Source organism: Pantherophis guttatus, chromosome 1 (genome assembly GCF_059756535.1).
Source record: "Pantherophis guttatus breed Tessera chromosome 1, ASM5975653v1, whole genome shotgun sequence".
In the NCBI taxonomy this organism is placed as follows: Eukaryota; Metazoa; Chordata; class Lepidosauria; order Squamata; family Colubridae; genus Pantherophis; species Pantherophis guttatus.
Genome location: NC_142063.1, coordinates 219475828 through 219490913, shown reverse-complemented (window position 1 = coordinate 219490913; position 15086 = coordinate 219475828). Strand labels below are relative to the sequence as shown.

The 15086-nt window shown below is 36.8% G+C and overlaps 1 protein-coding gene across 1 annotated transcript; it reads right to left on the bottom strand.

The window, feature by feature from the left end:
- Positions 1-1776: 1776 nt before the first annotated feature.
- Positions 1777-13742, bottom strand: CLN8 (CLN8 transmembrane ER and ERGIC protein). The gene is made up of 3 exons (XM_034436761.2): positions 13443-13742; positions 9931-10578; positions 1777-6444 (listed from the first exon to the last, which is right to left on the bottom strand). The coding sequence occupies exons 2-3, from the start codon at positions 10471-10473 to the stop codon at positions 6121-6123; spliced, it is 867 nt and encodes a 288-aa protein (XP_034292652.1). The 5' UTR covers positions 10474-10578; positions 13443-13742; the 3' UTR covers positions 1777-6120.
- Between the last annotated feature and the right edge of the window lie 1344 nt (positions 13743-15086).

Genomic DNA, 15086 nt, shown 5'->3' with positions numbered 1-15086 from the left:
GGTGCTCTGGCTCCTTGTAGGCCATCATGTTCAATAAAAAAATGTTTTCACCTATAGAACAATTAATGGTGTGGGGCCAGATTATTTGCAGAACCATCTCTCTCTGATCTGTTTTGCCCATCTCACTAGGTCTGACAGGGTTGGTATAGTATTAGATCAGTGATGGAGAACCTTTTGGGCTTGGTGAGGCAAAAGTTCAGAAAATGCCTAACCTGATTCTGCTGGCATGTCACACGCACACCCTGAATAAGAGATAAACATTTCTCTATCCTATCTTCCCCCTCCACACATCTAGGCCACCCTGAACAGCAGCATCTGGGCTTCATGTCACCCCGGGTTCTACTACTTCCATTCAAAAAGGCCACCTCACATTATTCCCCAAGCATGCAAGCCTTGGGGAGTGGTACAATTGCCCTGGTGGTCTAGCACTCCCCAAGATCACTTACCTTCAGGTGGTGTTCTCTTTTGATTGATAAGCCCCTGCAACCTACCTGAGGTTGCTCCAGGTCACATGAAGCCTTCATTCTTAAAGCGGCTTTCGAGAATGCTCTTTCTCTGCCTCTGCAAAATGCACAAGTACAAGGAGTGCTTTCGAGAATAGTTGTTCGTGGGTGTTGGTGAATACTGGTGTGTCACCTAAAATGTGGCATGTCACCTTTGACACACATATGTCTTAGATGGCACCATTTAATATTGTGATGTTTTAAAAATCAATTTCAGTTGAACAATTAAGTAAAGCAAAATACTGAATTATGAAATCAAAATAAATAATTTTAAACCAGATTTAGAAATTTACAGTAATTATATTTTTAATACACAGATATGACACTTATCACAAATAATTTTATTTATTTATTTTTAAATACGGATTTTAATGTTTAATGCAGTTCTAATAATGAAAACTTTCTGGAGAAATAAAACAAAGATCTTTGCATAATACTGAGAAATTAAAATACCGGTAGGTGCCAAACTGAGTTTCTATGGGAAAGAAGCTCCTCTGGATACAATGAGTGCATTCACATACTGCCTTATAAACTAAGTAGGAGCATGAACACTGTTGTGAGACATGAAACCAATCAGCATCCATTTTGCAACCCTCAAAGCCTTACCACATGGGCGATGTAAAATATTTTGGCTATTTGCATGGCAAAGGAGTGTTGAAGATAATTTTTTTTCTTAAAACTTCTGAGCCCCTTTCCCAAATGGGTTGCAATCCCACCCACTTTAATATGCTATTCTTGCATGCCATATCCTTATAAACCAATTAAGGTCCCAAATTTTGGTTTGAATTTGATAACAGCTGGCTTTCCTGTCAGAAGAAAGAAACAGTTAAAAAGAACTGTAGCTCCTTCTATGGTGAACTGGAAACTTTACTGCTTGTACTCCCCAAACAGTCCAATGTGGAAATTCAGTGTTTGTACTCTGGCCTCGTGGCTTGAGTTTTATAATCACAACTGGACCACAGCAAGTTAGTAAGGCTATCATAGATAGATTACAGAATAAGTAAACTGGTGAATTTAGAAAATGTGATACATAAATAGTATAATGAAATAGAAACTACATTCAGCAACGATTAAACTGAACAACTAACATCTTGATGTAAATATATATAAACCACATTTGAAATGAAGGATGCAATTTGGATGGCATGGTACCATTCCAAAAAAGTTGTAGAGCTTGAAGAATACAAACCATGACATTGATTCTAGTTTTTCCTTTCCACGAATGGGGAAAAATATTGTTCTCTATAATTTACCAAGAGAGGGAGAGATTAAATGGAGATATAATAAATGTTTATTAAGCACAATAAAGAACAAACAGCTCCCTAGACTTCAGGTAATATGAAATCATCTGGAATTAATTCAGAATAGACAAAAGAAAGTATACTTTCTTACAAAAAGGCAGCAGTTGCTAGTGGCTTAGGCATTTTTAAAATCACAGAGGATAAGACTGTTAATGGCTAAGTACTGATTTAGGCAGTACTGAATGCTGTTCCAGATTGAATACAGACTTTCCCATCATGGCGCCCTCCAGATACACTTAATTTCCAAACTTCACAGCTATTATAGTATTTGGGAATACTGGATTACACAATCAACACCTCCAAGTAGCACCACAAAGAAGTCTATGCCTTTTTTTATTCCACATACAGATATCTCGAAGTATCTGAGTGGCTACTGGCTGTGATTGACAGGAAATGAAACTAGACAGACTTCTGGGTAATTGCATTTCAATATATTAGGCAAAAAAAATATTAACTAAAAATGCTAGAAAATATTTATTTTTACTTACAAGAAAGTATATTTCACTGCCCATTATTTTAACTGCAAGCAAATAACTGTAAAGCTTGTTAAATAATCAATTTAAAAAAGGAAAGAAAGCAATACATTTATTAGCACAATCAATTACGGAGGAGCAAGAAAAAAAACAATATAGAAAATATATTTGCTGCATAAAATACTTTAAAAATAAAGTTCTTATTTTTAGGAAGTAGCTATCCCCCATTTGCAGATGATAGATAACTGGGGATGGTAATCAATATACCAAATACACATAATTTTTGGTTGTTGATGGCAAGGAGATGTAAGGGAGACTAAAAGCATGACAACTCAATAGCAAAGAGTACAAACAACTATCTCATGTTCAACTTTATCAGTATTATTTAAGTAGGAAAGTCGTAAACCACATTTTGTAATACCTTATAGGGCAAGTAGGAAAAGAGAATGGTGCTTAATTCCCTCCCCCTCCTACTTTTCTTCATTACAAAGTGTATATGATGACTTTTCTTCAAACTGAAACATATTTTGAAGATCACTTGCATGAAAAAGAACTTGGAGCTGAAATGTTTACAAAATGCAAATAATCTAAACTAGCTTGCAATTAAGAACAAAGCATAGCTGAAACACCCCAATTTCTCATATGTTATCTAGTTCAGCTCTCACATTTGAATAAAAAATGAAATTCTATCTACGCATGTGATTTCATTATTAGACTACTGCAGATGCCCAACATCCACTATTCTTTCTTTAAAAAATACTCTACTCAGCTATTCTATATTTTTTCAAAAGGGTACTGTATCCCAACAATTCTACTTTTTAAAAAATACTCTAAGAGAGAAAAAAAAGTCTTATTTCTGTTGCAAATATGACCAATTGCCCCAGCAAAATTCCCATTTCTATTACTTGGACCTACTTATTTTTTTGGTGCTAAGCAGCAAAGAACCATTGCAACAGAGATCTTTTACATTTTAGTCAGAACGCATAACCTGCAATCACAGGATTATGTAATAATGCATGGCTGCTCACGTTCTACCCATCCATTTCTTGGTGTGGTGCCCGTGGTCACTAAGGCTGCCACCAAATACCAAATATGACAGCAGGATAAACTATTACACATATACATCTTACATATGCATAAGGAATAAAAAAAAATCAAATTTAATGGAGGTGTGGCCTGACCTCTTTTGGAACACAACAGAAATGACATATATTCAGGAGTGAGAGGGATTCTAATCAAAATAATCATTAGCAGCAGCATTCCCACCTAAATCACAGTACTGATTTGGTCAGGGGGAAAATATAGACTAAACTCTGAATTATTATAGGCAACTGAGATAAATAAGACCTCAAGGGTCCAAAGCTATGTATTGGCAAGTGAACTAGAAAAATTAAACTCATTAAAAAAAAAACAGTGGCTATTGCACATGTAACTAAGCTATGGGTTAAACATCAAATGTATCTGAAATTGTTTACTAACTACTCCTGATTATAGATCAAGCATTAGACATTATTCCATACATAGTGCAATTTCTCACCAACAGAAACATAGGAAAATAATATATACTACATATATGCAACTTTTTCAGTGGCCAGTAGACTATCTACCATTTGATTGCTTCCATTTTTGCAAGCTGCAAATGTTTAATAAAAAGTTTTTGTTGTGCAAACTGCAATTACTTTGCTACTTCAATTAAAAACAAAGAAACTGGTAAACTGTCAACGTCCGAGACAGCACACCGTTCAAAGCGGCCACAATGCGCTGTTTCGGAGTTGCCACACAGGCATAGGGGGAGGGGGATGCATGGGGCCACAGATGGGTGCTGGGTGATGGGACTCATGCTGGGAGAGGAGCCAGGAAGGCAAGCCAGCTGCGGTCAGTTCAGAAGCCATCCAGGCCTGAAGAGTACTTGCTGGAGCCAGCCAGGAGCAACCAGGAACAGGAGGATGGAGTGTGCTGAGTCCATATAGCCAGCTGGCTAGCAAAAGCCAGTAATGCTGGCTAGAAACCCTTTTACTCTATTGTTCACCACGTGCCAAACTGAGATTCCAGTAAAGAGACCCATTCTACTCACAGTGTGGCCTCTTCCTTTGCTGCTTGGTTTGGAACCTCTACTATCTAGAAAGAGATCCAATGCCTTGGTCACAAAATAAACTGCGATTTCAATATCAAAAGTGTATCACTATCCTTTTGAGAGATTGCAAACAAATGTTTATACTTCATTCATTAGATAAATGCTAATCATTATGACTGGGAAGACCAGTCACTTTGATTAGACCCCAGGAAAAATGCAACTGAACAGAATTTTTCTGTGATTTTTCACAGAAAATAACAATGGGCAGGTTGTTATCCTCCAGAAATGATGTATCAATGAGAACATTCTAATCATTCTAAAATGTCCCTGATTGGATTTTGATCCCAATCCCATCTATATTAATGGCATTTTTGCAACTGTAATACTGTTTCCTAAACAGGGAAAAAATAGAAATTGGAAAAAACTTTAGACTTTTAACATTTTGTGCAGTCTTATCATTTGTCTTTCACTAATTTTACCCAGGTAGGAAGAGAAAGAGATATTTCAAAGTATTTCATTTACATATTTCCATACTGAGCTTTACTCTCAGATTCTTATGCATTCTATATTACCTATACTAAAAGAATATATACCAAACTCAATGTATTATCTTTTATAGTAGTTGTATATTCCAGATAATTTTATAGCATGCTTGTTTAAAATAAGATGGATACTTGTATATCATAACTGCCATTAGATGGCAGTGTTCAACAACTTTCCATTGCAATACAGTATTAGGTTAAGGATTAGTTTCAGCAATCCTTATATAGTAATTAAACAGTGGAATAACTATTAGGTTGCTTCTTTTAAAATGCTTAGTTTGAGAAAAGTTTTAAGATTTATAAGTTGATTTTGGATTTTAGGGACTGGGATTAACAAAATAACAGAACTTAATAGAATTTTATAAATTTTCTGTCTAAAACGTGGGGATGCAAAAAGCTGGAAGCTCAACCACCTTCAATATTTTTCATAATGAAACTGCAAAACAGCAGCTTTCCTGAAGTGCCATATCAAAATTTGAATTTGTTATGTATTGGAAATAATCTTTAAAGTATATAGGCTTTTCTACTAGCCACTATAGAATATTGCATGTCAAAGAGAAACATTTTTTAAAAATGTTAAACCCAAATTATGACCATATTTTCAATGTTCAATTACTCTTCAAACTAAACTATACTTCATAATGTTCTAGCATTGGTGTTAAACATTTTGATGCTTTTATAGGGAAAAATGTAATGTTACCCTTCCCTTCTCATATAAGATATTAAACTGGATTGGCATTTGGCATTCATTAAATAAGGTAGCAAACTTTAAATAGAAACTGATTTGTATATACATGAAAAAGAATTCCAAGAAGATAAGTGCAATTTTAGATTGACTAATCCAATGGGAAAGTAATCCCTATACTGGACATTCTTTGAGACAAGACCTAGAATCCTTTCTAGACTATAATCTGTCCTACAGCTGACATGTTCAAAATAGCAAGTCCTGAAAACAGCAATGCAGGTTCTAAAGACGGACAGACAAGGCAGTTTATTTCCTGCACTTTGCTGGTTTATAGAATATTCTCACATGTGACTAAGAATGCTCAACATTTAGGACACACCTGCAATGTTTATTAAATGAGGTTAATAATATTCCCAATTAGATAGCATTACTTGAAACTAGTAATTTAGATCCCTTGATAGACACAGCTTCATATTCCCAGCTGTGTGTTTTATTTATTTCTGACCAGATTTTACAGTTACCCGTAGAGATCCAAGTCAGTTTCAGAGCCCCTTCTTCTGGAATATTTCTCCATTTACTTTCACAGATGAACCATTTTTCATTGTCCTACCACTAAAATTCCAGTCAACAGGAGAAGAAAGTTGAAGAGTCTTTTTGTATGTCCAGTAGGGATTAAGTATGAAGGTAACAGCACTCAATCCTGTTAATACAACAGTAAAATGTAAGAGTCCCAGATTTTCCATCACAGCATTCCAATTGGAAAGACACACCCACCATATATGGTAGGTAAGCATCATGCGGCAGTGAAACATGTGGATCATTATCCACTGACTTGCCTTCCAAAAGAAAGTATTAGCCCGGCCAGCCTAGAGAAAAAGGAAAAAGAAACCCAAGTTAAATACCAAATAGATAGAATTGAAACATATTTCACATTTCGCATGAAACAAGAAACATATTTGCAAAGTTAAAGCATTATAGAACCTTACTACTTCCAAATTTGTTGAAAGTTATGAAAGAAGCAGGGAATCTGAAACAAAGCTAGCTTGTGAGTAAGAACTTGATTAAACATCTGAATCACCTTTTGGAGGACAAAATGGAATGTCAGCAAGAAAAACTATTAGGAAGCATGCTTAAGTTCTTCCAATTCGAGCAAATTCATGTCTTTTTGTCTCATGACTGAAAAGAATCACTCAAAGGAAAAATAACCTTTTCCATATGCCAAGACAGCAACTTTATAATCCATGCCCTACATCAGTTACAGAACTGGAAAATGCAGGAGAAAATGTCCCAACACATGAATCTTGGAAGATTGCTCCAGAAACAAACTTATTCCACAACAGATCTATATTTCATCTGTGGAGTTTGTCAAATCTGTAGAAAATAGTATTGGCTACCTTTTAATTTAAATAAAAAGAGGGATGTTTCCTGCCATATTATCCTAAGCTGTATTACTAGGAAGTAGAATTCAATTGAGAAGAAAGAGCCAGTTTAATCTAGTAGTTTAGGCAATATGTTAGAACGCAGGAGATTGTGAGTTCTAGTCCTGCCTTAGCCATGAAAGCCAGCTGGGTGACCTTGGGCTCTTAGCCCAACCCACCTCATGGAGTAGTTGTTGTGGAGAAAATAGGAAAAAAGTTCACCTAAACATAAAGAAATGGTCAGAAATCTCCTAGCACAACTCCGCAAAATCTAAGAAAATGATTCCTATTTGATCTTGACATCCATATGGAAGCATAATAACCCACAGTGTTTAAATTGCTCAGTTGTTCCTATGAATTTAATTGTTCCTTAATATTTTGAAAGAAATCCTGGAGATCATATCTGCTTGGAAACACCATGGTCTGACAAAGCAGTTCTTCATCTAATATGTAATAGTGGGTAGTTCATAACTAATCAAATATAATAAAAAGTATACCCAAATGTTTTTCAATTTATGTTACTTACAATTAGGTTCAAAATAGTAATAAGAATATTTTCACAAGTGATTATCCAGATTTTCAATCTTCATAAATCAAAAGTGTCATTAACCATAACTGATGTATTAATACCTATTCTCTTTTACTTTTAATATTCAAATCTAGAAAGGGCTGGTTGGATTCATATAATTTACTCTTTTGTTTTCTACAGTTATTTTAATCTAGAGGAGGCTGTTTGGGCTCACATAATATATTCAATCTAGATTGTAAAAGTATAATTTAGAATGACAGGCACTCACCAGTATCCCTTTTACCTCCTCTACTAACGTAATTTTGCCACTGGTATATGTCTGCCAATTCTCAGGAATTAAAAAAATAAAATAAAGTACAATTTACGGCCAGAGACAAATTGTCCTTTACATATTACAATGGTTGGGCTCAAACAAATTATATTATGGCTCAGCATAATGTATGAACCAACCACCACTTGGAACCATCTATTTTTCCATTTTTCTCTCTAGCCCTACTTATTACTTGGGAAACTATACTGAGTTGGGGTTGGCAAGCTTATGGTCTTCCCAATGTTTAAGCAAAGCTTCCATCATCCCTCAGCCACAGGCTGAGCTGTTTGGAGCTCAGCAGTATCTAAAAGATTACAAACTTCCTACCCGTACATTGTAATAAGCACTTGTAACACAATTTTTGACCTGGTTTTTAGATTTCACATTTACACATAAGCATGAACTGAAATACTGTCTAAATTGTTTGCATTTCTGTCATAAATGTTTACATTACAATGCTGTTTTCAATTTTCAGTCTAAAGTACAGTCTATAGTATGCTGTATAGAGAATTCTATTGTTTTAAAGGAATACTATTCATATATTCAATTAATAAAGCTGAATGACCACAAGTGACTCAAAGTGGCATATTCAAAAAATTGTAAAACACACTATCCCAATAAAGCAGCTTTAAGGGAGAGCTTCTGAACTCTTGCATATACAACTCTCCTTATTGCTTTCTCTGCCACCTCCAAATGAAGAAGCAAAAGTTTACATGGATTCCATTTGCTGTCATTTGCTGTCATTTCCTTTATCTATCCTAATGACACATATATTAACTTCCCCTTAAGGTCTTAGAGAAAGAGAAGTTGTTATATTATGTCATGACTTCATATACAAGGTTTACACATAACTTCCTCAAAAGTTATGAACTTTTGTATGTAGTTGTAAGAAATAAACGTTCTCCAAACAGAGCTCAAGATCATTATTATTTTCTTGGATTGGTGGTATTGCAGGGCAGTCAACAAGCAATCCACAGAAATAGCAGTTTTAATCTATGGTTCCATGTCACAGAAAAAAATCCAATTATGTATGTAGTTCACAATATTGTAAAACGGGACACTGTATTTCATATAGAACCACATCTCATTTAACTACTTAAAACAAGCTCACAGCTAGTCTTCCATTTGATGTGGTGGATCTCCCCCTTGTGCCAAACCTATCATGGATTGAAATTCTTAATACAACTTTAGTTCTTCATTGGAATGCACACTAATTATCAACATGAACTGTTTTAGGTCAGATTATAGTTCATGTAAATGAACATTCTTATTAGCTACAAAGAATTGACAACTACATGGCTAATTTCTACTAGCATTATTTTGAGTCTCAAATGCTTCATCCCTCTTCCAGTGATATTTTCGATCATCCCCAAATTGGCTGGGGACAAATACAGAAAGTTGTTTTCCCTAACCAGGTTTATTAATTCTACAACATTTTTCCAGAACAAGTGTTTTGGATGCATTTTGTATTCTAAAACACAGTCCTAAGTTAAATTTAAAGTAGCATTTAAAGTTAAATTTAAATTGAAAGTAGTAAATTTAATAAACACAGTATTAATAGATTTAATATTTCATCTGGAAAAAGCTCAATCAAGGTAAATAACCTCTTAAAAATGAATTATTCAATCAGGGGTTACTCCTAGCTGTTGCTCTACCACTTAATGTTCTAGATATGAGAATCAGCTAATCTTTTCAAGTGTGCATTTATTATGACAGTCTTCTGTAACAGTTACATCTGTTAGTAGATGAAGAACACTAGCAGTGAGGACCTCCAAGCAACTATGTACTCAGACATGGGCCTAGGACTGATCACTCATTTCCATTCATCCTGAATGGAAATGCATACAGTAACAGAAGAGACGGAGGATTAGATTCTAGATAGGAGATTCAGCAAGAAAAAAGTGAAGAGTGAGAGCTGTAGCCTGAACTTGTAGAATAAAATGCCTCATTACTTGAAACAAGTTGTTATCATGCTCTCAGACTTGCTGCAATTCTAGCCTGTTTTGCCATATGGACTTCCACTAGGGACTAGTCCAGACAAGATGTGTAATTTTATGTAGCAACCATAGCTCTTCTTTGCTCACTGCTCTCTCACCTTTAAAAGCATCCAAGACATGCAAGTGAAAGGCGTACTCATCTCAAGTAGCATTCCCATCAAAGGTATGTAATGTCCAGATTTTATGTTGGTTATCAGACCCAAAAAACCACCAAAGGCAAGAAAATGGTGAACAACCACAAATAAATCAAATGTTTTAAAGACAAAATTAGAGACATGAACGGCTACATTTTCCAGCAAAAAGAAGCCAGAGGCTATGAGACAACTGAACCAACTCCAGTCCTGCTGGGAATAAACCTTGTCAGCTTGAAAAACTGGATCTAAAAGTAAAGCCCAGAAGCCAGCCACAAAACATTGAATGCCGAACACGCCTCGTGTAGTAGCCAGATTCCAAAAGACTTTCTCCTTTGTTGGCAATGAGCGGTAAGTTATACTCAAACATGAAGACAAAAAATGTGAAAAACAAAATATTCCCAAGTAGAGAAAGAAGCCAATGGCCACTAGTGCCAAACGAACTTCCCACAAAAAATAATTCCAGGCAAATATGGATCTAGATGTTGCCTCATCATTTTGAAGATTCATGTCTTCTACTTATGTTGAGGTGGTTTGGGGAGCACTTGTCAGGTCCACTTAAAAATCTTGAACTTTTGCCCATGCAGTGAGCAGCAACCAAATTCTCATTGTCACCTGAAGAAAAAAAAATAAGACAAAATGCTCTGAACAGTATAGAAATACATACATTACACATACCTAGTTCTAAGAAGTCATACAGACTCAATTTACACACTGCATTAAGAGGTCCTTTAGTTTGGGTAAAACTTTTTGTACAACCAAAATAGCTTAGAATTTTGTGTAACCCAATAATAATTATTCAACAAACTGATTAAATAAACATCAAATGAGAATCCAACTATGCATTATTAGTAGCAGTGCAAAAGTTGCTTGGGTTTCTTGCATATACTGTACTTCTGCAATTAACACTGAGATAAAGAATCACATATTGCTTCTTAGTACCCGTCACTGGCCATATTAGTCTGGCTCTGAATCCAAACACTGACCTATATAAACAAGTCATGTCTTTGTGATGGCAATTAAATGTGTAAATATATACTTCTTGTAATGAACTTATTTATGTTTTTTAAAAATGTTAGAGTTGCACGCACCTAACTATGAAAAGTGCTTTCTGAGGAGAAAATTAAAGATGGCATGGGGGATAGCTGGCTGACAAGGCATCTATAGTCGCCTTCCTTGATCTGGTGCCCTCCACAAGGACTGAACTTATAAAATGGCCCTGCAGAACAGCTTAGACAAAATTATGGTTGACTAATTTGTGACACATTATATTATATAAATCCAGTCAGTGTAATCAGTATATGGTTTGATATGTTGGGTGAATCTAAACACTCAGGTCAATTCAGATAAACATGGTTAACTAAACCATAAGTAAGCAGGGACAGAGTTACCAGCTAAATAAAAACATAATCAGTGGCTATAGCCAACTATGGCTTCTTTCACTGTGTTTTTACCCTTACTGGATTGTATTCCACAGTCAGGAAAATGAAGTTGCACATACAACCTTGGAGGTTACTTAGGGAACACTGAGGCCCTAATAATATGTAACTGCTATATTTTGCAGGGAGTTTCAAAGGTGCACATGACTGCCTAGTCATTAGCAGGGAAGGGATGTTTTCAAGCTTTCTTCCATTATGCCTTGCAGATGGATTTAAGTAAGCACTAAGTTCCAGATGCATATTTCATTCCTAGTCATTATACATTATAAGCACATTATACACTATGATTCAGGTCTGTATCACAATAATTAACCCTTAACTTGAAATACACACAAACACATGTTGGCTGAGGATGATGAGAGTGGAACTTTCAGGACAGAAGCAACAACTAGTTCAACATTATCCGTCCTACCCAAAGATATTTTTAAAATAAATTTCTGCAGCCTGATCTTTTTAACTTGGAGATACAAAAAGGTAAGTAAAGCCATTGGCACTAGATGCTCATAATATTTTGGTAATTTCATATGAGGTATTCTCCTGATGATCGTCTTCCAAAATCCTGTCTTCCTGAGTCCTTTCTCTGTACACCTCAATGCTTAAGAATACTTTTCTGGGTAATGCAGACAACCAAGCCATCCCAAATGCCCAAGGCTTACCCAGATTAATTCTTGCCTAGCAACAGATTTAATATAAGTAAGGCTTTGTGAGACCTTTATTAAACGCTTAAAACCAAGAGAAAAAAACTGTTTTTAAGGAAGAGTGGCTGCCCTAACAACTCTGAAGAAACACTGAGGGACAAGAAAAAGTAATACCATATCCTGAAAATGACACTTCCAGTTACAGGTAGTCCTCGACTTACAACCACAATTGAGCCCAACATTTCTGTTGCTAAGTGAAACATTTGCTAAGTGAATTTTGCTCCATTCTACGACCTTTCTTGCCACAGTCGTTAAACGAATCACTACAGTTGTTGAGTTAGTAACACGGTTGTTAAGTGAATCTGGCTTCCCCATTGACTTTGCTTGTCAGAATGTCACAAAACGTGACCACATGAGCCCGGTATACTGCAACCATCATAAATATGAGTCTGTTGTGCCAAGAGTTCAAATTTTGATCACAGGGATGCTGTGAAAAACGGTCATAAGTCACTTTTTCACAACACCGTTGCAACTTTGGTCACCAAATGAACTGTTGTAAGTCGAGGACTACCTGTACTTCCTTCAGACCACCTCACCGTCCTCTCTCCTGTTCTAAAAAAAACAAAAACAAAAGGAATCCGAATTAGCTTCACTTCTGCTTAAAAGAATCTTCCGGAATTGTAAAACTAACAAAAGAAAAACCACCACCCAACAGGGAGAGAGAGAGAGCAACAAGCTGCCTTCATCCATGGCGGGTGGCAAACGGAAACTGGGGCTCTTCGGGGGTTTATGAAGTACGCCCCTGTCCTAACTTCACTCTTAAAACAACGTTGGCAACCGAGAAGGGTTGCGTTTATTCTTACTCCCTTCCTCACAGACACACACACACACACAAAAAGTTAAATGGATTACCACAGCCTTCTTTATTCCTGTCGGATGCACCTTCAGATTATAAGACATATAACATCCAACCCTAAGTAGTAGTAGTAGTAGTAGTAATAATAATAATAATAACAATAACAACAATAATAATAATACAAAAAACCACTTTACTCGGAACAGTTTACATCCTCCGACGATACCTTAACAGTTCCTAGGTCCTTGGTTAGGACTCGAGCTGCTGAGCTATTAACCAGCCTCAAAGGCTGTGAATCTCACTAAAGATTAAATAATAATAATAATAATAATAATAATAATAATAATAATAATAATAATAATAATAATAATAATAATAATAATTAAACACCCAGAAGCCCCCGCCCACCCACCCCATGGTCAGGGATTGCCACAGCGAGGGAAGAAGAGGAACACACAACTTGCAGCTCGCGTTTTGTTTTTTTTCCATCTCCTCCAGGCTCTCCCTAATTCCGCGCTGCCACTACTATTCAGAAGCGGTCCTTACCGGTTGACGCCAAGGCCTCGGTCGGTCGGTCGGTCGGTCGGCCGGCTTCCCTTCCTCTTTCGCAACCACCCCGTCTGACTTCTGTTTTGTTTCTGTGGCTTGGTTTGGGTTGGGTTGGGTTTTTTAATAAACGTCGTTTTCCTGTGACGCGCTTAACCAACCAACCCCCCCCCCTCTCCTCACTCCTCCCGGTCAGCCGGGTCCAAATCAACACTTTTCGGCCAAGGCAGCCTTAGCGGGGAATGCGTGCTCGTGCACAGGGCCTCGGATCCGCCCTCGTTTCCCCTTTTTTTTTCTTCATCAGTCAGGCAGACAGATTGGGGCAAACCATTTGGTCGCTCGGAGAGGGGGGTGGAGGAAAAAAAGGGAACGCCGTGAGGGAAATTTCTGAGGGAAAATGAGGGGAGAGGTGTTGTCCCCAGTTCGGGTCTGAACCTGGTGGCGAGGCCAGTGAAGAATGCCAGACACTTTTGATTGCTTTTTATTGAGATAACACAAGGAATAGGGCTTCTGGCCAAAATGCCAAGAGAGCCAAGAACAAAGGATTAAGAAAGCGTTATACATTTTCACTAAAGGAGAAAGCAGGACAAGGCGGAATAATAAAAAAAATATCTAATAAACATTTTAGTAATAATTCTACAATTTGTTTTATTGGTGTCTCGCTGTCCCTATTCCTAAGCCTTGGCTAAGGAGTTACCTAATACACATTTTATTTGCTGCAGGAATCTCTATTCCCAATTTAGCTGAGGTCTGCAAGTTGCCTTAACTCTTTGTTGCTCTTATCAGCTTTCTAACCACCCAGAATTGTTACAAGCTGTACATGTGCATATTTCTTGTGAATAAGGAGTCTTTGTTCTTGCCAGACAGACTCTGCAATTACAGGCTTCCTGATTTACTTTCAAGTGTGTGCCCTGACTTTGCTTTACTTTACTTTAGCAGACAGCCCATCATCCCCCCCTCCCACTTTGAATCTGAAAATGATTTAATTTTCCAAGATTCACCAAAATCAATATTCATGTACTGGGAGACCCCGTAGTTTGCTTACAGGTTGGAAAGGCAAAGCAGAAGGCATTGCAATCCACAACAGGTGATTAAGAGAACAATTGACTATGCCTGCCAGGGTCATTATTAGGTTCTTAACCAGTTGAAATCAGGCAACTATCTTGTCAGCAAATACCACCAGCCTTTCCATTCGTCTGGGGTGGGGGGGATAATGAAATAAACAAATTTTCTTTATATCCTACACCTGACTTCTGTTACCTAAGCAAAACATTTTACATTTGCTTTTTTAGAGTTCATTCTGATATTTTCATTCCACTTTATGACAAAATTTGCAGCTATCTTCCCAATGTGTGTAGTTCGGCTGTGGAATTCCCTCCAATTTGTCCAGAATGTGCACACAGCATTGTTGTCCAAGTAGTGCACACATACCTCCTTAGGATGCCAATACCATATCTAGAGCCATCCTATTATGAACTGTCATTTTCCGAATGGCTTCTTGTTCTTTTGCTGCAGCAATTAAAAAAAAACAAACCTCCCCAGTCTCATTAGCTAGGATTTCCTCCACTGCCTGTATATAATGCATGACCTTATTGAGGGACCAGAGCCCACAGAAGAAAGTAAGGGGTTGGTAGTTCTTCAGGT

Excerpts from the sequence above, each read along its gene's own strand:
- CLN8 (XM_034436761.2), bottom strand. The coding sequence starts at position 10,473 with ATGAATCTTCAAAATGATGAGGCAACATCTAGATCCATATTTGCCTGG. Across the intron at positions 6,445-9,930 it reads TGTCTTGGATGCTTTTAAAG|GCTGGCCGGGCTAATACTTT; the intron begins GTGAGAGAGCAG and ends CTTTTTCTCTAG.